Source organism: Lichenostomus cassidix, chromosome 4, assembly GCF_008360975.1.
Source record: "Lichenostomus cassidix isolate B80296 chromosome 4, HeHo_3.0, whole genome shotgun sequence".
Classification (NCBI taxonomy): Eukaryota; Metazoa; Chordata; class Aves; order Passeriformes; family Meliphagidae; genus Lichenostomus; species Lichenostomus cassidix.
In genome coordinates, this window is record NC_139484.1 from 48,283,823 (window position 1) to 48,307,156 (window position 23,334).

The following is a 23,334-nucleotide window of genomic DNA, read 5'->3' on the forward strand; positions in this document are numbered from 1 at the left end:
GTGGGATGTGGTTTTATGACTTGCTGATGGCTAAGGTGGTTGTCAAAGTTTAGAAGAGAGAGAAAATTCTGTTTTCTCCTCTTGGTAACATTACTGCAAAAGGGTCAGTGTAAAGGCTGCCAGATTGGGTTGTTTTGACTTAGTTACTTTTCTTTTGGTTTATCATTTTACAGATGCTATGTCAGGATTGTGTGTTTTCCTGGCCACAGTTATATCTGGGCTAATTCTATTTTCAGGCGACAGGATTTACTGAGAATTCGTTATCAGTGCATAAACTGAATTTCGGCTAGCATCTCGCATACAGTATGTTGCTATCATCTCTCCTTTCTATTTCTGAAATTTTCTGGAATGCAAATAATATAAGGAAAGCAAGACTGTAAACATTTACTGATAAAAGAGCTTTTTTGAACTGTAGAAATTGTCATCTGTAAATGTGTGTGGTGTTAGCAGTGTTAATTACCTCTCCACACTAGTTGTCTCTGGACTAATCACCAGACAGATCTGCTGTTAGTAAACTGTTCCTCAGTAGTTCAGTTGTGTTCCCCTTTCCTTACTCTTACAGGTATTTTAGACCAACTGTTCTGTTTGTCTATAAATAAATTTATATTTAAGTACAATTTGGTGTAAAAGTAGTAAAATCTTCCTTTTGGAAACATATTAATATAAAATGGAAGGAGACAAATGTGCAAAGATAATAATATTCATAACTCCTGCATTGCTTTGTCATATGAGGTTATTCTATACCGCAGGGTAGGAAGTTGTGTACCTTTGTATTTATGAGAATAAATTTATTGTGTGTTTTCTTTCTAGCAATATATATCTATATCTATATACAAATCCCTTAGAGGAAGCTTGGATATATTGGTTTGAGAGTTCTCACATCAGATGTGGCTTTTTAATCTGATCCAGTATAACTGTTGTGGTAACTTTGATAAAAGTACTTCAATAATGTTGTTAGTTCCACTATTTCCAGTGTTAACTAATATACTAACTGGAGCTTTTGCAAGAGTTATAGAGGTTACAGTTCCATATTGTACATCACCAAATAGCCATATCCCGCAGACCTTAGGCTCATGTAGTTCTTTATGGGTTGCTTCTGACAGTGGTCAGTAGCAGAAACTTATGGGTTCACTAAAAACAAAAAACAGGGCTAGCGTAAAGTGGTCTTCCCCCTGTTATATCTTTTTCACTTTCAGTAATTGATAGTTTTAGGACTTTCAGACCTGGTATGTCGTTCATGTTATCTTCTTTAATTGCCCATGATAGGCTTTTCTAACATTGATTTATTTAATCTTTTTTTTCCTCATTTGTATTTCTGGCATGCACAACATCCTGTGACCATGAGCTCCACAATTGAATTATGTGTTATATGAAAAAGTATTTCCCTTTGTTATAAAATTGCTCTCCAATAATTTCATTAGATGCCTATTGCTTTTCTGTTTTAGGAAGCAGTAAATAACAGTGAATGATGATTTCCTTTCCATCCTTGCCTTCTTCCCACCATTCATGATTTTACAGATTTCTGTGACATCCTCCCCTCCTCCTTGTCATTTATTTTCCAAGCTGGAGAGTCCTACTACACTCAATGTCTCTTTCTGCAGAGAGATTTTTATCTGTCTTTTCTAATTCTGCTACATCCATTTTTATAGTAGGGCACATGAAGTGCATGCAATGTCCTGTGATAGTTCAATCATGCATTAAAACTCTAGGCATAAAGACTTTTATCTTGATCTTGGTTCCTAACAGGTAACTTTTTCAACTGCCAGTGAGTACTAAAATCCTATCTTCAAAACACTTGGTGACCTTGATCCTTCCAAAGTAGCAATAGGTAATTAATTGCCTGCCATTGTATATGAGGATTTGAAGTAGCAGAAGAATAACAGTAAAGGAACTTCTAAGAAATTGATAAAAATGAGGAAATGGGCATCTTTGTCTGTTGAAGAAAACTGAAAGGTGTAGGTTGTGCATTGAAAAACAGCTCTTGAAACTGTATGTATCCTAATCTTGTAGGATATATCTGCAGTCTTATGTTTTTGTACAGCAACAAGGGTGAGTAGAAATCCAGAAAGGATGCTCTTCTCATCCTGTATAACTGGTTTTCCAAGACCACCTGCAGTCCTCTGGTGTGTCCACAAATTTAAGGTTTCCACCAAAGACTAGCTACTGTTTTTAGCTGGGGGAAGGACCATTCTGTTGTTTGTGCATCTCTTGTTTTACTGCTTCTGACTGATTGTGGTGACAATCAGTTGTTTGTGATGACAAACATCTTTGAGATTTCTTAATACCAGAAGGTCTTTTCCACAGTGCTAATAGAGCTCAGTGGCTTGTGGTTTATCATACACTGAAAATTTTGTCTACTGTCTTACTGTGCTTTGGCATATTTTTATTCTTACCAAGCAGGTGCTTGTTTTTAGGGAGATTCTATCTCAGGTTTCAAAATAAAGAAACCTTTCCAAGTTGTGCTCTGGTCATATGCATCTTTAAGGGAAGTTTATCCTCGTTTTCAAAACATTCATTTTCCTAATAGACTTTCAATTGAAGGTGGTGCTAATTGCAAGTGAAATTGTATTGTGATTCTGCAGAATTTTAAAATTAATCCCTCAGTTTTTCTCTTTCAAATGCTTGTCTGCCATAGGACTCAGTTGTAGCGCGTTGGGTTTGTTCCTGGCTACTGTTTGCTAACTTAGGCTTCCCAGGGTGATTGGGGCCACAGATATTTCTTCTGAATTTTCGTCTAATTCTTTTTAGTGGTTTCATCAGAGATAGCATTTTTATCTCCTTAAATGTAGATTTTTAAATGTAGCTTCAATTATATGTATGAATCCATCTCTCTGAAAAATACAGAATTTTAGATCTGGAGTGCCATGAAGTAGATAAGAGAATGAAAATACTGGTATTTCTAATGCTAGATGGATGCTTTCAAAGATGATTAACATATTTGAGATTTCTTAATACCAGAAGGTATTTGGACACTATGACTAAAAATTTAATAGAAAATTGATATACCAGTGTAATGATGTGAAATACTTGAATAAACTGCAGGGCTTGAGAGCCCCCTGTGTGCTATCAGCACGCTTCTCTCTCCCACAATGGGTGATACACAGCAGCTCCCCTGGTGCTCCCATCTGCTGTCAGAAGCCCCTGTTCATAAAGCCTTCCTGCTGCAGATGCTGCATGTTGCACTTCATGTATGGCTCTATGCGTTGTGCAGGAAAAGACTTCAACTGAAGCAAAATTACTTTTGAAAAGGTTAAAGTTGTTTGGTTGTTGGCTTTGTTGTTTTTAATGAAAAGTCTCAACGTTTGAGGTGAAGCTTGAGTTCATGTCTTACAAGGGCTCAACATGGGCTGTAGCTGCCTGTGGTACCTGAGCTTCTCCCTTGGTGTCTCTCTCTGCAGGCAGGCTCTGGGCCATGGGGCCAATGTGCTGTCCCAGGCTTGTGCAAAACTCCCTGCACATGCATCTCCTGCAGTAAGAGTGGATTTTCACCATAATAAATTCTCCCATCCCTTCAGTATGCTAGCAACACAAAATTAACTTGAAGAAAGGGAAATATTAGGTATTTGCCTTCTATGTTGGAAAAAAACAGGAGCCTTCAGTTTCCTCTCTAATGGACATTTTGCTACGGCTTTAAAGTGGCAAACAAATACATTATATAGATTGTTAAAAGTCACATTCCAGCTTTTGTTGGTAGTACTAAATTGAGCAAGTCTTGCCACATTGGAAAGAGCAGGCCATCCTGTAGGATGGAGGGGACTTTGATTGTAGACACACTGGAGCACAATGGCTGCTCTCTGTGCAGGCTGTGTGATTGTCTGGGTGCAGGGAGCCTGCACAGATCCCAGGGACTACACAGAGTCTGGCCATGACTCCAGGAGAGCTTTTAATTCATCTCAGACCTCTCCTCCTACCCCTCCCTGACTTTGTTTAAAACAGGGCTTTCACTCTCCTGCTTCACAAGGTTGGTGTGAGGATAAAGCAGTAATTTTCATGGCACCCTAGAGCATCTGCCACACTGTGTGAGCCAAAGGAGGAGCATGAGAGAGGAAATGACTGTGCCTGCAAACTTTGCTTTTTTTTTTGTGAAGTGAAACATTTAATTTCAGATGGTAACTTCGTTGTAATTCAATTTTACGTTCTGTTTTCACTGAATCATTAAATTCAGAAAAAGGTTTTTCTAATGCATTTGCGCAGTACTCTAAAAGAAGCTGTCAAAGAAAAGCAGATTTAGTCAAGCCACCAATTGAATTGTATGTCTGTGCCATTGGCCAACTTCACTGGCTTTTAATTAGCCAGTCATATGCACAAAAACACTAATGAGCATGTCCCTAAAATTTCAGGCTATATCAGTATAATAATGCAGGATATTCTCCAGAGGAGTGCAGTCCTTCCTTTCCCTACATAGACTTCTGAAATCAGTAGGCCTCATTATATTTTAGATGAAGAAAATTATCTTTTGCCCAGTACCTGACTTTTAATACAAATCTTTTTTATGCAGTTCCTTTTCTAAAATGGAGAAAAAAAAAGGTGACTGCTAGTCAGATTCTTTCTTCCATACTCTGTCTTACTACTCATGTCAGATTAAAGAGGCACTCAATGACATTACCAATCCTCAATTTAAACTATTGAGGATACAGTAGAAATAGAATAGAGAGGATAGAAAGCTATTTCTTGGTCTCAACAAATGTGACTAAAGTGTGGAGTCCCACCCTGTTGCCATTCTTTAGTACCAGGGATTGATGGCAAGTGTGTTGGAGGAATTAAGATCTGTTCACCTGTCCTTTGTGGCTTGTGTCAAAGTAAGTAGCACTAGTGACTAGCAGAAAGTGTAAGGGAGATGGGAACAGTTGTGTCTACAGCCAGCCCCAGTAAAATGGAGAGTTACAGGTTGGGAGATACTGAACTGTAATGTTTGAAGCTTGAAAACAAGAGTGTTAGTTGCAAGTAAAGCACTGTGGCGCAGAACTTCCTTTGTGGAGAACTGAAGCTGTTGAGGTGACACTACTGCTGTATGCCAGACCTTGGCACAGCATCTCCTCCTGCTCTGCAGGCATCCTGTGTCTTGAAGTCAGAAGGGTATCTGTGTTTAACTGCTTTTTGTGTCAGTATTATAGACTGAATCTTTCTGCTTTGTGTGATAATCCCGGGCCATATTTGTTCATTGCCTAAAATGAATGGTTTGTTCTGTAGATGGTTTGACAGTAGCATACCAATTCATTTTGAGGAGACAGGAGAATCAGACTCTTTCTTTTAAGAGAGAAATACATAAATCCAGAGCTGCTACCAACGTGATTTTCCCCATTTTTCTACCAAATACTTGGCTGCTGTTGTTGTGACAGATAAATTTAGTGAAGGGAAGGAAGGCTGGACTCCATGCACATGCACATTGCTTTCCCTGTGCAGTGTGTCTGCTGGTGTGACAGAGCTTGCCAGGCTTCGCTGTGTGAGTCTAGCAGTACCGCAGGTGGGGTGGTCATTTAATTCTTCCTCTTTAGACCAAACAAAATCCTGCTTCTAAAACAAGACAAAGTAGTTCAATATGTTATGAACTCAGAACATGAGATCATATGCTTCAGTTCTGCTCTCTGTGGGGAAAGGCATAGGAAGAGGAGATGCTATGCAAAAAAAAAAAATTCAGAAAAGCAGATGCAGGTTGCTGCTGGACTGGTTTAGCTCTGAAAGCTAATTTGCAATACCATTTTTAGTGATTTGATAATGATGATAATGAAAATACTGCTCTTGATGAATTAGTTGCTGCTCAGAGTCCTCCATGGTGAGGAGGTCTTTTGGGTCACAATCACACAATGCATGATCAGAGTGGATTTAGACCAAATGAATGGTATACAGTCTGCTGTGTTTTGGACTGCTCTTTAAGTAAAAGCTTTTGCCATCTAGTGGAAGGAATAGAGAACTAGCATTTCAAATAAGCTTTAAACCCACTTATACTGGTTGTATTCTTTAATGTGAGGTTGAGAGCACTGGAACAGGCTGCCCAGAGACGTTGTGGATTGTGCTTCTCTGGACATATTCAAAACTCACCTAGTTCCAATCCTGTGTAACCTCTAGGTGAGCCTGTTTTAGCAGAGGGATTGGACTAGATGATCTCTAGCAGTCCCTTCCAACCCCCAACCACTCTGTAATTCTGGGATATGCAAAATGTATTTATAAGCAGGAGTAGATCACTTGCTTGAACAGTAGGAAATTATTCTGACTGCTTTGGAAATTAGGTAGAAGTCTTCTAAGGTATTGGTGCACTTTGTTCAGATAGTATCTCGTTTAAGATATCTCCTGTACCACCCCAGGTGGTATACCTGCTTATTTCTTCCTGGGTCTTAGGCTGGCCAATATTCTTTGAATTCTCTGGTGGTTTGTTCCTCTCACCAGTGGGATGGGGAAGAGAACTGGAAGTGCATAAGTGAGAAGAAGTCATGACTCAAGATAAAGAAAACTGATCCTGACATGATCCTTCCTATATGTCTTATAATTTCATGTTGTCACTGCTGCTCCACTTGGCTAAACAGCCACCCTCCTCCAGATGGGACAGAAGCTGGCTTCTTCCTGTTCCATCTGTTGCACAACAGTTCCCTTGAAACTGCAATTCAGGTCACCTCCAATTCTTCCTTCCTATCTTTACCAGACCCTGCTTGTTTTGTGGATAGATGGTTTTTTTTGGTGAACAGGCTGGTCCTCTTGGGTTTACCTATTTTTTGCCTATTTTCCATGAAGGAACATGTAGACCTTTCCTCACAGTCTTAACTGCAGTACTTTTTTCCTACTGCTGTTGTTAGTATAAATGCAAGCTTCAGTGATGGTTTCTCATGGCTTCACCTCTGGACCCTCAGACTATATTGCCCCTGAGCAGATAACCTGAAGAGCCCAAAAATTCTCCCATTTGAGCAGGACAGCTAGTATCATCCATAGCCCTCATCCAGGGCTGTCATCAGCAGTTCTTCAGAGCCCCTCTGCTGAAGTCACTTGCCCTTGTTTTCTTTGGTGATTGTACTAGTACTGTAGTCCTTATATCAATGGCTTGGGCTTTGGTTATTGGAAGGGAGAAGAAGCCAAGACAAAGAAGAGGCAGCAAAACAAAGTGGGTTTAGTGGTGGTTTTTGGGTTTTTTCCTGAAAGTTGACAAATTTGCTTTCCTCTCTCTTCCTTAAGATTAGTCATCTCTGCTTGAATTCTTCTTATGCTTGTAGTAACTCATTTATACAGCTGGACAAAGATCACATCTCATGAAAAAGAAAAATAGTACAGGCGATTCATCCCAAACTTCCTTAGGATTTTTACTAAAGAAGTCAGTCTTTTCTGATTATGGTTGATTTTACAGTTGATCAAAACAGCAAGTCCTTTTGCCACAGATGGAGTCTGGTGACATATATGCCTGTAAATCCCACGTTTCAGCATGTTTTCCTGGAAACTGTTAGAGAATCTTCCTCTCCCCAAGCGCATGTGGCTGGTGGCTGGTTCAGCAATTCGGCAAGGAGGATGACAGGGTTGTCATGACAACCAGTTACATGCTGTGAACAAAGATGGTGACAAATGATCAGCTTCTGGCTGGTTATCACTCCTCATTGAGTAACGTTCCCCAAATGAGACAGACTTGTCTGATTTATAATTACTTGACCTGTTGACTTGTATTTTTGCTGCATTTGTTTCTGAGATAGCATTCATGCTTCTTGCAGTGATGCTCAGGTGAGGCTGCCTGCTGAACATCACTGGTGTGAATCATGCAAGTAGGTGATGCTGTTGGTTTTGCTGTAGTGCATGCAAAGTGAGGAGGAGTTATCTTTGGAGTCTTTTTTTCATAAAGTCAAGCAACTTAAACTTGCACATTGAACCCACTGCGGGAAATAGATGGGATAGAAATATGCCAGAGCTGTGTTCTTTCAACTGTGCTGTTGAATGGAGAGTGCTCCTTGAATTTCATTTCCCCTCAATCATTAATACAAAGTCTTTCTCTCGTTTCAGTGCCTGCCTTGATCTTCAGTGTGTGTATGGGGTGGGTGGGGAGAATATGCTTCCGTTAGTATGAAATCCTGGATCTGTTGAAGTCATTGGCATCTTTTCAATAACACTAAGTTTCTGTGGCTTTCTTTTCCTTTAGTTTTGCTTTTATTTACATACAGAAGACAGAAGTAAAATATTTTCATTTCAAGGTTTTGGAACTTCAGAAGAGGAAACAATACTTTCCCCCATCTCCTTCCTTTTTAATAAAAGCTTTTTATTCTCCTGTCATCCCAGTTCCTTTCAGTGCTTCCCCGTGTGTGCCAAGAAGGATAGCATCTGTAATACACATGTGATATGGTAGGCCAGCTCTTCATTATGCTTCAGCTCAGCAATGAAGACTGACATCAGATTCTAAGCTAATGATTTCCCACTGGTGCCCAAACACTAGGACAACAGTTTGTTGGATCTTGTTGCTATCCCATTTTATGCAATTTTTTACATAGGAAGCTTTGATGCAGATCTCTTATTACAAACAGGGTGCTTTTCAATTTGAATTCCTTCATTTATATTCTGCATCCATTGCTGGAATGTAAACAACGGGAGGGAAATTGTAAACAGAAATTCAGGAGTGACTTTATAGATTTATTATTGGCCAGATTATTTTTTCAGATTTGGAAAACACTGAAAGTGTTCCTGTTTGTACCATCATGCTTCCAGCCTGGACAATGAACACTCCTTTTCAGTTAATTTTTTTACTGCAGAAGTATACTTTGAGATGGTGATAGGCAGTCACAGTCTGGATCAAATCCAGTGTTGGGATGGTGTCCCTTTTCTTCCGAGGATCTTTACAGAAGAAAAATTGTTACAAAACTGTCATAAGAACGGAGATAACTAAGTTAGCAGTACCAAAAAAAAAAAAAAAAATGATATCTCATCTTTATCTCTGTACAGTGTGGGTATTTTATTACTTAACCTATTTAGATAATGTAGATCAAGTGTTTGCAAGTATTGTTAAGCCTTGCAGACAAGCTGTCTCACTTGGGCATTCTGCTACCACACAGTGATACACTGTGAAATAAGTCCTCTTTAAGCTAGAAAAACTGACTGAAAGTCTAGTGCTTTCAGTAACTCCAGTGGAGCTGCATTTGCATTAGCCAGAGGCTGTGCACTCACATCTGCTGCTGCTGCTTCCAAGGAGGCAAAATGAGATTCCTCTATTGAAACGAATCCCTGGAAAAACAAAGCACATGTCCTTTGAATGGTGCAATGATACCTCTCAGATTTCCCTGAATGTATTTTCTGTCTTAGCAGGACTCTACCTTGCTGCTGTCTCCCAGTTTTCCAAAAAAGCATTTTTAACCTGTGAAATAACAGTTAAACTTGTCCTGTGCAATAGGTGCTATTACTGTACTGCATATCCCAGGTACTGAATTGCCAGTCTCAAGCCCTTTGGGACTTCATTTCCTCTTACTGAAGAGTACTCTTTTTTCCATAAATTAGTGCCCTAGTCATGCTGATGGGTGGGATTTGTTTTCACCTGAAAAAGAGATGTGCATGCAAAATATGTGTCTGTTTTTCCAAGTACATCTCCCAGTTCAATGCAAAATTTATTGCATTAGACCTGTTGCCTTACTTAAGAGTATTTTCTTCAGGAAGGAAGTTTTCTTGGCCTTCAGGGAACGAGGTTCCCTCATGCCACAAGGGCTTAAGCAGAGAGGCACTGACTCTGGTCTCTGTCTCCACACCTTTCTTATCATCACCACCAAGTTCTCCTGGAAGTGGAGATAACACCTAGCTGCTGTGCAACAAAAATTAGATGTTTTGAAAAGTCATGCTATTGAATACGGTCATTCAAATTCAGAGGAAAATTATTTTACTACCTGCAATTCCACATTCAAATAGAGAAAAGCCACTCACGTCCTGTGATAGGTCTCTGATGCCTCAAGTGCATTCATCTGTCTTGTTAGATTTGGTATGTTGACACTTACTCTGTTATCTTTCTTGTGCTGGTATCTCTTGTGATGCCTCATCTTTGACTTGCACACAGAGTGCTTTCATCTGTTAGAGCAGTCAGTGCACTAGGGAGGCTTTCCTGTTCGTGCTAGTAGGAAAGCACAGCCTGTGAAAAGGTTATCCCAACAGTCTCTCCCATTCTGCAGCATGGGCTGGGACCCACGTATGTTTCATTTCTTTCAGGTGGGTTGGCATAGCAAGCATGAAGACTGATGTTTCAGGATGAACACATGCCCTCTGGTGCTGTCCTGTTCAGCCGTGCTTATCAGCTGGTCTGAGGCCAGTCCCTTTGCATAGGGAGTATGGCACACAAACATAAATCACAGTCATTTTGTGTGGGAAATGCTGCTCTTTGAAAGTCCTGAGCTATGTGAATGGAAAAAAAATCTAATTCCTGTTTTATTTCTCAGCAGATACAAACATATTTTGGTGTATTTATTTTTGCTAATGGATAAGTTTTCAAAATAAATTAGTATTACTCAGCTAGGTGGTATTTTCTTATCCCAGATATTTTACATTATTTCCTTCCAACTGTTTGTTCACATACGAGATAAATTCTTCTCTTGTAACTAATTGATGCAGAAATATTTTTGGTTTGAGTGTCTGGATTAACAATTTTATTTCCACTGTGAACTTTGTCTGCTTTTGCTTCAAAGCAATTCCTGTTTAGGTTTTTCTGGTACTGCATGTCATTGCAACAATAAATAATAGTATGTTTGTTCCTCTGCATCTTTGCTTGATTTGTTTGAAATTAGTAGTTTAATGCAACCATAGGATAACACTTTCCTAACTGTATGTTTGAATAGCTGTGTCTACATACATAGTATGTATAGCAAGGACAGAAGCTGTGCCTAAACTTTAAACTTAGACTGGACTTGCAGATGTTGCCACACATACTTCATTGTGATGTTTAGATATTTGATCACATTACTTCCTGCATGATGTGGCCAAAATGTAGAAATTGTTTTGCATTTATTTTCCTTTTATGTGGCTGAGAGGAGTGCAGTCAATTTATTCAGCTGGGAAACAAAAATGGGCAAGGTTGAAGATGAATAGGCTTTAAAATATGTAAGATCTTGGAGTCAGGAACTATGTACTTGAATGCCATAGAGGCCACAACAGGGGACATTTAGAAGCATGTATTTAGAATATTTGTGAACTTCCTGAACTGATTATGGGAATGTAGCTCATTTCAGATATTGGGCCGTGGGTGAGGCTTTTTATTAAATTTGAGCGTAATGATATTGTCTAGCATTTCTTCTGCAGAATTTGCTTAGAGGAGTCCTCAAGTGGTAAATCAGTAATTTAAGAACTTTTAAAGTGTCCCTGGGGAAGAAATAGTCTGGCTTGTACCTCACAGTGTAAGAGTTATTTCAAATTATCGTGCCATTTGTGTGTATGTGCATAAATATGGGTAGCAGAAATGCGAGAAACTCAGAAAAAAGCAACCGTGATAAAACACCCAGTAGGAGGCTTGAAGGATAGACTAACAAAGAACTTTTAATTCCAAAATAGGATTAAGAGCAGCAGTATAATAACAGGTTGTTCATCTTTTGTCCACTGTCATGTTTCATTGAGCCTCCATAATTTGGTATGTTTTTCTGGTGTTGATTTACACAGGAGCTGTACAACAGCAGTACCAGCTGTGCAGACCCACAGAAGAGCTGTTTGTGTCTTTGTGTGATTTTGGCTTTTTTTCTGTTCTCAGCAGATATATGGAGTGATCATTCCTTTCAGACAGACCCAGACTTACCACCTGGTTGGAAAAAAATCAATGACATTGCTGGGATCTACTACTGGCACATACCAACAGGAACAACTCAATGGCAGCGTCCTGTGTCCATCCCAACAGATCTCCAGGGCTCACGAAAAGGGTCGCTCGGTTCCATTACTCCATCTCCTACTCCAGAAACTGAGGTAACCTACTGTGTCTTCCTGTGGGCTACATACTGTAAGGAAAATTGAAATAACTCTTTGAACTTGCAGGTTTAGCTGTTAGGTAAACTGGCCTGATAACATCCCCAACTGTAGCTACTTGTTGATAATACATCGTGAGTATCTATTCTCTGTGTTCATTTTTTAATGGTTGTGCCTGATGAAGCACCCTAAACTTTGAATGTGTAGGATGAAATCAGGCATGTCTCAGATAAATTAGACAGGCAGTACCTGATGAGTGTGAAACTTAGGCATTTCTGTAGCACAGGCTGAAGCATTGCTGCATTATATGGATACAGGATACATAACATTTTTGCACATGACAGCAGGCTTTTGGCTGGACTCTTTGTTTGCATCTTCTTTCTTTTTGGTTCATTTAGTAGGAGGATCACAAAAGACATACAAGTCTTCATTGGAGACATTAGTTCCTTTACAGGGTAGTTCCTACTGCCTAAACATGTAGTGTTCTCAGGTGTAAGTCTCAGTACATCCTGCCAGTACCAAATATCTATCAGTGTTGCAGTCAGGCTTTAACTAGAAATAGAGATACACTCTGTCCTCCACATGTGCTGAAAGAACAGTATATGGTACTGCCTTTTAAAATAATGCTTTCAGGCACAATCCAAGAGTTTCTTTGGTGTCATATAAGTGGAAAAATAAATCAATTATCATAAAGAAGAATATGCTTCAAAAATACAATTGCTTTGTTTTAGTGTACTGGGAAGACTTCTATGGAATTAAATACTAATATAAAATAAGGTTGGTTTAAAATTATTTTTACACTGAATTTTGAGAAAAGTGTCCACAGCCCTATGAAATCAAGGGAAGTCTTTGTACTGGCTCTGAGTTTTGGATCAGGCAATCCTTAGGGGTTTGGTTTTTTGGTTTTTAGGTCATTCAGAGAGAACATTTTTTCTGTTCTTGATATTGTTCATATATGAACCAAACTAACTTACACGGAAGTTAAGAGGAGCTAAGGACATTCGAGTATGTATTACCATCTTGATCCTGAAACTTTTATTCTGTATAGGCTTAAATATGTACAATCTTGGTTATTATTTTAGAAAGGTTGTTCCCACATGTTCATAAATGCTACTCATAAGGTCTGCAAACTTGGCCACAACATATCAGTTATGGTTTACATCAGTCAAGCTCTCATACTGTGCCCCAGGCATGCTGGAAATAATTTCTGGGAGGATTCATGGACAAAGAACTGTAACTGTTACCATTCTGGTAGAAAACAAGAAAAAATCCAGAAATGCTGAATGTAAAGTACTGCACATGCTTCTAGTATAAATTTCTGTATTGTGCATGTGAGGGATATAACTTTACCACTATCATTTTTCTTACTGTAGAATGTAGAAAATAGGACTTTAATTAGTAAGTTATAGATGGTTTTGACAAAAACCCAGAAATCTGTATGATTGGTAAACTGCAGAGGAAAAATGCTTATTTGCATTTGGAATATTTTTCTACTTCTGTTTAAAATGTCTTTACAATTAAAATTTCAGACCTGCTGGTAATGTATTAGATGTATTTTTAACCTTTCACAATTCTCTTTGCTTTAAATGAAATATAGTTTGTGTTTATGAATAATAATCCTTAATACTCTGCAGCATCATGAGAGTACAAAATATATGAATTCTAATAATATAGATTTTAATACAGTATAGATGTTTTAAGTAAGACATACATGTATGTGAGAACACAGCAGGCTTATCTAAGTTTTGAAATAGCAGTTCTGATTTAGCAAGGAATTTGTTCCAGCAAAGATTTATACACAGACAGTTCTGTGGCAGCACCAAGACCTTATACGGTGGTGTAGAAGGTGATACAGAGAATAAGCACATCCCCAAAATTCATATTAGTATGACACCACGTCGTTATTTTAATTGTAGGTATAGGCAAAAGCATTTGCTTTTTGAAGATTTCTGCATTCATTGATAAGCATCTTACCATTATTGAAGCAGTCTTTGTTTTTTTGATTCAGTGGTTATTAAGATAGCTTTGCAATACAGTACCAGCAGACTACAGTACTGGAGTTCAAAACAGGAGCATGAATTCAGCTTGGGACTCTGTCCACTTCCAAATACTGAAACAGCTGCAAAGAACAGGCACAGCTGGAGTTACAATGGCAGCTGTTAGGAAAAGTCTTGCATTTCTTGAAACTACAGATGCTGAGCTTTATTAAAAGAAACTGGAGGAAGAATCCTTTGTGATTAATCTGGTTCTGAGCAGAACCCCAGTACAGAGCAATAAGAGAGAAAAAAGTCATAGTGTGTGATTAAGAGAAAGGGGTAGATAATTAAATAATTTTGTCAGTGTCAGCTATCATGAATTTTTGGTTTTTAGTCTCTCTGCAATTGGTACATGCCAGCAATGTATAATCTCCGAGTCACTGGCAGGTGATATTTGTTTCAATTCCTGTTCACTGCACTGCTGCCTACCCAAGTGCTCCTCCTTTCCCTCCCTGGGAAAGACTAATCTGGGTGTCTGAGATAAAGTGATTCTGACACTTCACAGATTATGTGGAATTCAGTCTAGAACAGGGGATCCCAAATGCCATTATCCCAGCACTACCATTGGCAGCACCACTTGTGGTGGAGAGCTTCCACCTCCAAGTTGGACCCACATGTGAGTTGTGTGCTGCTGGTTCCCTGATTGCTGCTGGTTCCCTCATTGCTGTGCTCTAAGATAATGTGCTTTGAGACTGCTGGTTTAATTCATTCCCACATGCTGGAATTTGAATCTCTTCATTCTTAAAAGGTTGGGAGAGATATAGGTTTTACGCAGATGAAAGAGCATAATCCAAGATTAAGGATTGGCATGGGTAGCATTTCATATCTGAACCAATAGGCTTCCATGAGTCCATAAAAATACCTTATCTAAGTCACATTTTTCTGTGAAGCATCATGTGCCAGTCTTAAAATGAGTTTATTCTGGGCTCTTTCAGGTTTTGAGTTTATCAAACAAACATTTAGAAACACTTTTTTTTTTTCCCCAGAGTAACAACTTTTTACCTTTTGTCTTGTTTCCTCTTTTTTTTTTTCTTCATTTATTTTATTGTGTCCCTGTCTCATAAATTATGTAATAAACAGAAGCTTTACTTCATTTGGTAGAATGTGGCTCACAGCTGAGGGCAGTCAACAAAGAACAGATCAAATCAGCCATTTTTATGTTGTAGCTTACTCAGGATATTTAGCATAAAGAAAAACAGTTATTACTCTTGAGCAGAGAATTAAAAAAAAAGGGTAGGGAGGAATGATGCTGTAATGCACAGAAATTGCAAAAAGCGTTTTAAAAAGGAAAATAATGTGAAGATGTCTCACTTTTACACAGGCTGCAAGGCAATTTTTCTTTCACAAGATAATCAGTAAATTTCAATCCAAAGCAATTATGGGTTAAGCATTATGCAGAAATCCTGCTGATTTAACAAAAATGCTAATAAATGCTAAATAGGAATAACCTGTAACATTCCTTCCCTTCCTCCCCCTCAAAAGTATGAAAATGTATTTTGGTTTTGCACAGCTGTTTAAATTTTACTTAGTTTTAGATCACTCTTTTCTCTTGTGTGTTGTCAAATTACTTCCTTTTTGAATCCTTGTCTTTTGTAACATTCTCTTCCAATTTTGCTGCCTCTTTCCAATTTCCTATGCAGAGACAAAGCCGTAGTGTTTAAGTTTCAATAAGAACTTCTCTGAGATCATGGGAGAATTTGGTGATTGTGGTTATGTCTTCTTATAGCCTAACATCCCAGGTCTTGATCACCACTAGAAGTTCTTCTGTAGGAAACATAACCACTAGCAGGTAATAATTAGAGAAGTAGCTTGGTAGGAAAAGGTAACAACTCAATTAATTCAAAGGCACGTTAGGGAAAGCTTACCCCTGGGAGTTGTTTCTCAAAAAATAATTCCTCCAGTGGGGATATACTGAGAATGCTTCCAGGGTGAGAAGTCCACCCTGTGGATTGATTCATCAGTCCATATTAGTGGCTACCACTTCGCTTTGGAGCTGAGCTGGACAGCCTAGCAGAGCTCATCTTAAAAGGGAAATTAATTTCTTGATGTGGTGAAGCTATAAGGAGGTGGCTCTGGGTCTCCCAGCAATCAAATTTCCTGTCCCACCTGGCTTTTTTTGAGGACTGTGGGATTTCATTCTGGGTGAGACAGAGGAGTGAGGCAACTCCAACATCAGCTGTTCCTCTCAAGCTTTACAGAAAAGGCTGAACCTCAGGTTGCTCAGTGCTAAACACATTGCTACTTGCTTGATTGTACCAGTGAATACCTCTGAAAATTTTTGAGAAACTTGAATGGAAAATGAGAAGGTGGGTGCTTTGTTTGGTTTGGGCTTGTTTTTTAAAATAGCTGTTAGACTTTTCAAAAGTAGTTTTTCAGCAAGAATTCTCTGCACTCCTTACAAATCCTCCCTCCCTTCTTCACCTGTTTCTTTTGTTTTCTCTCTAGAAATATTTGATTTTTACCTTGTATGTATCTTATCCTTGTATATATTTTTTGTGTTTCAGTATTTCTAGTTCCAGTACTGTTAGAGTCTTTTAACAAAAGTGCCAATCAAATGGAAATCCTAATGTTTCCCCTTAATTGCTGTTTATCAAAGGCTGTAGCAGCTGTGGCCAACATTCATATTCAGATTCATTTTGCTTGCTTTTAAGATCATAGTTAGAGTAATTTCATTGTCTGTTCCTAATTTATATTAACTTTCCTTGTTTCAATCATTTGTTTTGGGAAGTAACTGTTAGAGGCATGTCTTCTCTCCCCTTTCTTCCAAATGCCATGGTATAGTGGAGTAAGTAGTTGAAGTTTGAGGTGATCTGTTCCCTAACCCATCCTGTAAATATCAATGCTAACAACAGTGTCTTGTGTTTTTTTTTCTTTTTCCTTTTTTTCTTTTTTTTTTTTTTATCAATGTGCTTCTTCCTGTGTGAATAATTATGTGTCTAGAAACAGCCATGGAGTGATTTTGCTGTACTGAATGGGGGAAAGATTAATAGTGACATTTGGAAGGCAAGTATATTGTCAGATTTTAGAACCTTTACTACTATTACCCTTGTTTTTTGCATGGCAGTGGCTGGTTTTTTTCCCCTTTTATTTTTCCATGAATGTCATTCATAACCTAGGCCAAAGAGAATGGGGGTACTGCTAGGGATGTCTAGCTCACAAACATGCTGCCTTTTCTGATCTTTCCACTTGGAATGGATTCAATCTAAACTAGCAGAGCAACTGCCATGATGTAACAAATAAGATGCCTGCACTGAATGAAATGCAGCTTGAGAAATATATATACACATATGCATGCCTCTTTTCAACTTTGGCCAGAAATACTATCGCTTCTTTGCAGGGAGGATTTAATTTCCCCTTGAGATAAGAAATAACATGATGGTGTACTTAATACTATTATGATAGTATTAAAACTATACTAATAGCAGTGCCTCTATCTCTAGGATCTGCATGCAGCCACTGTGAACCCAGACCCAAGTCTGAAAGAGTTTGAAGGAGCAACATTACGCTATGCCTCTTTGAAGCTCAGGTACAATGACTTCAGAAGTCTCAGTGGAATGACCAGCTCCGTTTTGTGTTGTGCTGTAATTTTCATATGATTTTAAGACTGATTTTGTCTTTTTTTTTTTTTTTTTAATGTAACAGAAATGGTCCACAATCAGATGATGATGATTCTTGTAGCATCAACAGTGATCCAGAAGCCAAGGTCTGTAAGAAGATCCACAATGGTATAACAATTAAAACTTTAGCAATTGTAAGCATAAACTTGCAAGGTGCAGAATATCTCCTAAGTTTTGAAATTAAGTTTTTGAAATTAAGGAACCTCCTCTTGGCACAATGTGGATTGACCATGCAAGACTAATTCCATCAAAGGAATTCGCAGATTTTAAGCTTTATTCAGCTGGGTCAGGAAAGTGTGACTTATTTTAAAATCACATAAGCCAGGAAATTGGATTTTAGAGCTTAAGATTCTACTGTCCAACTGTAATAACTGTCCTCTTGCACAAGTGAGTTTTCTGTTCTGTGTGAGAGAGGACTCTGTTGTTTATCATGTCTGGATAGTTTCTGGGGGCATTCAGTGACAGAATTTGCTCTTTATTTCCAAGTTTGTGTGTTTTTAAAGTACTCTTCTTTTTTTGTGTCTGCTTCAACTCACAGCTATGAACAAGGAAGTTACATTTTTAGAACAAGAAACTTCATGTTTTAGAAGAGAGAATGCAACCTACTTTGAGAATGCAGTTCATAGAGAAAAATTAGACCATTATTTGATGAAACACCATAATTAAATCAAAGCTTTTACTGTTCTCATCTAAGGGTTTTGAGGAGAAAGAAGCAGCATAAAGTTTTGAATGCTTGCATATGTATCTCCAGATTTGTCAAGTTTTGCCTTATGCTTGCATCCATTTTTAAGGGTGTATGTGAATCTCTATAATTGGAAATGCAAGTAATTTAAGTGTTTTGGCTGTGCCATACACCTGCAGCGACTGAGAGGATCAGAAGCTACTTACTTGTAGGAACAAATATGTATGTAACAGAGTTAATAATTTTAATAGCATTAATGGTATATTTTAAGAGAGAAAACAGTCTGATCAAGGCACTTAATTTTCTTTGTCGCTTTGATTATTTGGGTTGTGATGTTTAAATCAGATGTAAATAGTTGTAGGTGAAGCTCAGCAGTGCTGATGTTGGTTTGCAGCACAAGAGGCTCAGGGCAGAGCTGTTCAGTGCATCTGCCTCTGCCCCAAAGACAGGGCAAGTATGGTCATATGTCACAGGAATGGAAAGTGGTCCAGAAACAGCAGGGAAAATCTTCACCTGTGGAAGATGCTTTGGTATCTTTAATTCTCACATGGATGGGAAGGGGATGGGGTAGGTGGATTCTTTGCTGGTCCATTTCACCCCAAATATTGGGAGACTGAAAGAAGTCTGATAGGATTTGAAACTGATGACTTGGAAATATCAGATATTTTTAGCCCTTTAGCCTTTCTTCTGCCATATTATGTCCCTTAACTATCTTTGATTGAAGCTTGTTTTTGTGTGCCAGCAAGCACAGATGCTTTTTCTTCATTTTGTCATAAGAGAAAGAAGCTTTTTAAATCGTTAAAACTATCTAATGGAAGAATTTGGTAAAATGAACTTTTTTAGAGGTCTTAAACCTATTTAAACCTATTCATGACTTTGGCCAGTACATTTGTGGGAAAAAACCAACTTCTCTATGGCACGTTTTATGCTGTATTTCAGCAAAGGGAACTGTGCCACCTTGTGGAAAGCTGTAGTAGGTGTCTTCGCCCAGACAGTCAACGTCTGCAAAGACTGAAGCCCTGTAAAAATGCCTGTTTTGGAAAAAGCATGTAATATAATAATGCAATTCTTGTAAGAAAAGTGACTTCTGCAGCAACACAGTCAAGCATTCATAACTGTCAGTAAAGAACAAATGTTTTTCTATATATCATGTGCTTAAGATGCAGTTCATGGTTTCATATCCGTGACATCTCGGTCAGGTTGTCTGCAGAAGGTCATAAAGGAGAAGTGGAAAGAGTAGAATTATTACATTCAGCTTCTTGATTTCAGTAATTTATTTTGCTAGAAATTTCTTGAAGAGATGGCTCATTGCACTTGATGAGGATCCTAATTCTGCATGTGAAACATGCACAGCTAGAAATGGCTTTTGAATTGGTGCCTCCCAGGAGACAGATCGTAACCTTCCTGGTTAATTTATAGAGCAATGTGTGCCTTCCTAATTGAGTTTCAAGGAAAGTAAAAGACGCTTTTACCAATCCCAGACTGTAAATTCTTCTGGACTGTCTTTTTTTTTTTTCCACTGTTTTAAAGTATGATGTCCCTATGTAAAAACATAGGAAGGTGCTAATATTTTTTCCTTACGGCCATATATAGAAACTGAATCTCCTGGGAAGGCTGTCCCTGTCCCTAGGAATGGATGAAAAATGGACAGCCCTTGTGACTCATTTTCTCTGAAATCTTTTCCAGCTTGGCCTGTTTGGCCTGATGTTTGGACATGCCTTTGTCCTCTCCTTTTTCCTTCAAGCGTGGATTTTCAAATTCCCTGTCCACATTAGTCTGCTCAGTGACACTTCACTTTTCTGGCCTCACCATTTTAGAGTAGTTTTAGCTATATACCATTATCTAAGAATGGGAAGAATGTATTTAAACCTGTGGAAGTACTATGCATTTGCTCCAAAAGACTATTTTCTACTTTAGAAACGAATAAATACTCTGGATCTCAAAGGAAGAGAATGAGACCGTTTCCAAGAGAGAGAGTGTCCGGAGACACTGATAACAGATATTTAAATTTAGTGATTCACCTGTAGGTGAATGAAAACAAGGTTGGAGATGTAGAAAGTGAGCTGGTGATGAATTGCTATGGATTACTTGGGCTTTAGGGTTTAACCAGTTGAACTTTGGCAAGGTGACTTGTGGCTGTTATGAAAGTGGCCTGTAGGTAGCACTATCAAAATAATTTTGCAAAATACTATGTGCCCCCCAAAGATTTAATATCCATATCTTGGCTGCTTTCTCTTCTATGGAAGCAGGTATATATGTTTTGGAGGCATTCTATATTTCCTTCTTTGGTCTTTTCCAGAAGCAAATATCCTACCTAGATGCAGGATCATGTGTAAATAATCAGTATAAATCCTTGAGGATGGGCATGGATCTGATTTCTGATCCAAATGACGATTTAACCTTAGAGGTGCTTTTGCCATGTCTAGCAATCCCAAGAAAGGATTCTTTTCACCAAGAAGAAGTGCGTAATCTTTTCTTACAATCAGAGTAACTTCTAAACTTCTTGGTGCAAGCAGGGAGTATTCAGCATTTTCCAGAAGTTCACGTCAGGCTGCATTACAGTCATCTCATGAGCTTATGAAATGCTGCAGAAAGCCTCAATTCAATTAATTTCAATTAATTAAATTTGAGGAGTTTATTCCATCTTAAGTATCTTCACAAAAGTAGATTAAATCTAAAAGAGAAATAGGGTATCTTCAGCATTTTTCTTCTAAAATGGTTTTTTGTTTGGTTTTTGGATTAGGAATTTGTTTCTTTCAAAACAATCTTTTGTTTTCATTCCCTAGGAAGAAATCTTGTACCCATTCCTTTACTCTTGTAAGAGAACCACAATATATAATCCCATGTATTAATTTCAAGTTTCTTCTTAAGTGTTTTTTTCTGGGTGGGGGGTTTCTGCCTTGACTAGACTTACCAACAAACTGATTCAAGTGTAATCCACCATTCCATCTTTGCAGCTCCTGGGTAGCAATGGTGAGTGATGGGGATGGCTGTTTCTAAACTGCATTGCTGTTTCTGAATTTGGCTGTTTGCCATTAGCAGCATTAAGGCAGCCTCCCATCTATAGAGATGCTGCAGGTAAATTATGCAGGTGCTTGAAAATGTTCTGCTTCAAAAGCAGTTTTAGAAATAGCCAACTAAAGCACTAAAATACATATCTGCAGTGATTTTTTTTAGTCTTTTTCATGTTGTGCATTAGACCTTCCAGGGAATGTGTTTGCTTGTTCTTTATCTCTGTGAATGATAGTTATTACTATTGGCATCTGTTGTGTTGTTAGGTAAAAAGTGCTAATGTCACAATGTGATGTACCTCATAATATAGATTTCCATCTAAAGGATATTTGCTTCCTCCTTGTGCCTAAATGGAGTCTTGTTTAATCAAATATGAAGATGAGTTCAGGTCAGAGGCAAATGCAGTGTTTTCCCAGATCTCATGGATTTGGTTTATAAGGGCACACAGAGTTACGGTATGGTTTTTTTGTTATATTATATGTAAAATATAAATGTCTGGAATAATGTAGCTTAATTTCTCAAGCCATTCAAGATTATAATGAGATCCTGCAAAATATTACATGTCTTTCGCTTGTAGAAATCCCATGTATTGCTGCGATTTAATTAGCTGTGAACCTAACATGCAGGATCAGGACATGAGTGCCTAAACAGTAGGAGGGATGTTGAAGAGAGATTTTACTTGTAGTCTTCCTTAGAAAAACACATCACAAAGCCATTCCTCATGCGAAAGAGAACGGAAACTGCTTCAAAATTTGCTATTAGTTTCCAGGTTGGTAGTGCACTGTGGCTAGCACAGGTTTTTCCCATGAGAATTTTCTTGTGTTTTATAAATAAAGATAAAGTTTGGATGTTATTGGAACAGTGTCCCAGAACTTGGACGGTGCAGGCCTGGCCAATCAGGCCTGGGGGAAGGCTTCTGACTGACCAATCTGGGTGACTTTTGAAAACTCTATATATATGATGAAATCAAAACAATAAAGATCATTCCTTCTTGCCTCTGAGAACTGGTGCTTTCATTACTCTGCTAGCTGCTCAACAGCGACAGTGCAAGAGTTATGAAGTCTTGAGTTTGAAGGCATTATCAGGATTGCTTTATTAATATACACTGTACAAAAGGTTTGCACTGGGCTGTGAGAATGCTGCAGGATTGGGAAAGAGAAGATAAAACATAGGAACACCTTTGTTTCAAATGGAAACAAAATACCTTTGTGTCCTGTAAAGTTCCAGTATTGAGAGTGCCTTTGTCTGCCACAGGTGTGTTGGCCAGGAATTACTGTTGGGGTAGTAAGAACATAGCTGCCAATTGCATTACAGGAGGATAAATGATGCAGATGGCAGCTGTGTGGGTCATGTTTGCCTTTGGAGCAATTACTGCTTTGCCACGAGTGGCCAGGTTGTGTGGGCAGTGAGCACTGTCCTTGTGGGGAGGCAGCTGCCCTGGTTGCCAGTCAGGTGAGGTGACACTGGAGGCAGTCTTGCATCTGGAATCACAGCTGTGGGAAAACCAGTGCACTGCAGTGGCCTCTGAGGCACGGGAAACCATTTTGAAAGGGAAACACTTATCTACCAGGAAGTGCTGACTATGTTTGAGAAAACATGAATATACCTATTTTAAATTTTTTTTTTTAAATGATGCTGTTTCTTCCAGTGGTGGCCGTTTCTATTGCTTCACTAGGTCAAAATGCCAGTGTCATCTTCAGTACTTTTCTCATGGAGGTGCACAGTCCAGTTTTTCTTGGCTGGAGCCTGTGTACAACATCTTGCAGAATACAACTGTTTAACAAACTCTGGAGGTTCAGCAAAACACAAAAAACCCCAGGCTGTTGCTCTGAGAATTTTTTTTTTCTGAAGAATCTTCACTTTTCAATATTTTAATGTTGCTTATTTTTAATAGTTTTTAATCACAATTTATTCACTTTTTTATGGTGCAACATGGTAAACTTTTCATGGGCAAGCAGTACTTTGTGTGTGATTGATGAAGGAACCCTCAAGAATGGACAGAAACTGGGAGAAGCAGCAGTTCATCATACTCACAGGCAGAAAGCTTCTATGGCCATTCCACAGACCAATGGATTCAGTCAGCAAGCAGCTCCCAGTTTAGCACAGC

At 38.6% G+C, this 23,334-nt stretch overlaps 1 protein-coding gene across 10 annotated transcripts in view; it reads left to right on the forward strand.

Annotated features, from left to right (window-relative positions):
* APBB2 (amyloid beta precursor protein binding family B member 2) overlaps window positions 1-23,334 on the forward strand; it is a 171,170-nt gene that overhangs the window by 88,786 nt on the left and 59,050 nt on the right. For 4 of the 10 annotated variants that reach the window (XM_085059094.1, XM_085059089.1, XM_085059092.1 and 1 more), the window contains 4 exons: window positions 11,672-11,880; window positions 16,857-16,919; window positions 17,357-17,442; window positions 17,559-17,619. In XM_085059094.1, coding sequence (XP_084915220.1) covers window positions 11,672-11,880; window positions 16,857-16,919; window positions 17,357-17,442; window positions 17,559-17,619 — 419 coding nt within the window. The remainder of the gene's footprint in view (window positions 1-11,671; window positions 11,881-16,856; window positions 16,920-17,356; window positions 17,443-17,558; window positions 17,620-23,334) is intronic. The other 6 variants (XM_085059095.1, XM_085059091.1, XM_085059097.1 and 3 more) reach the window with 3 other exon arrangements.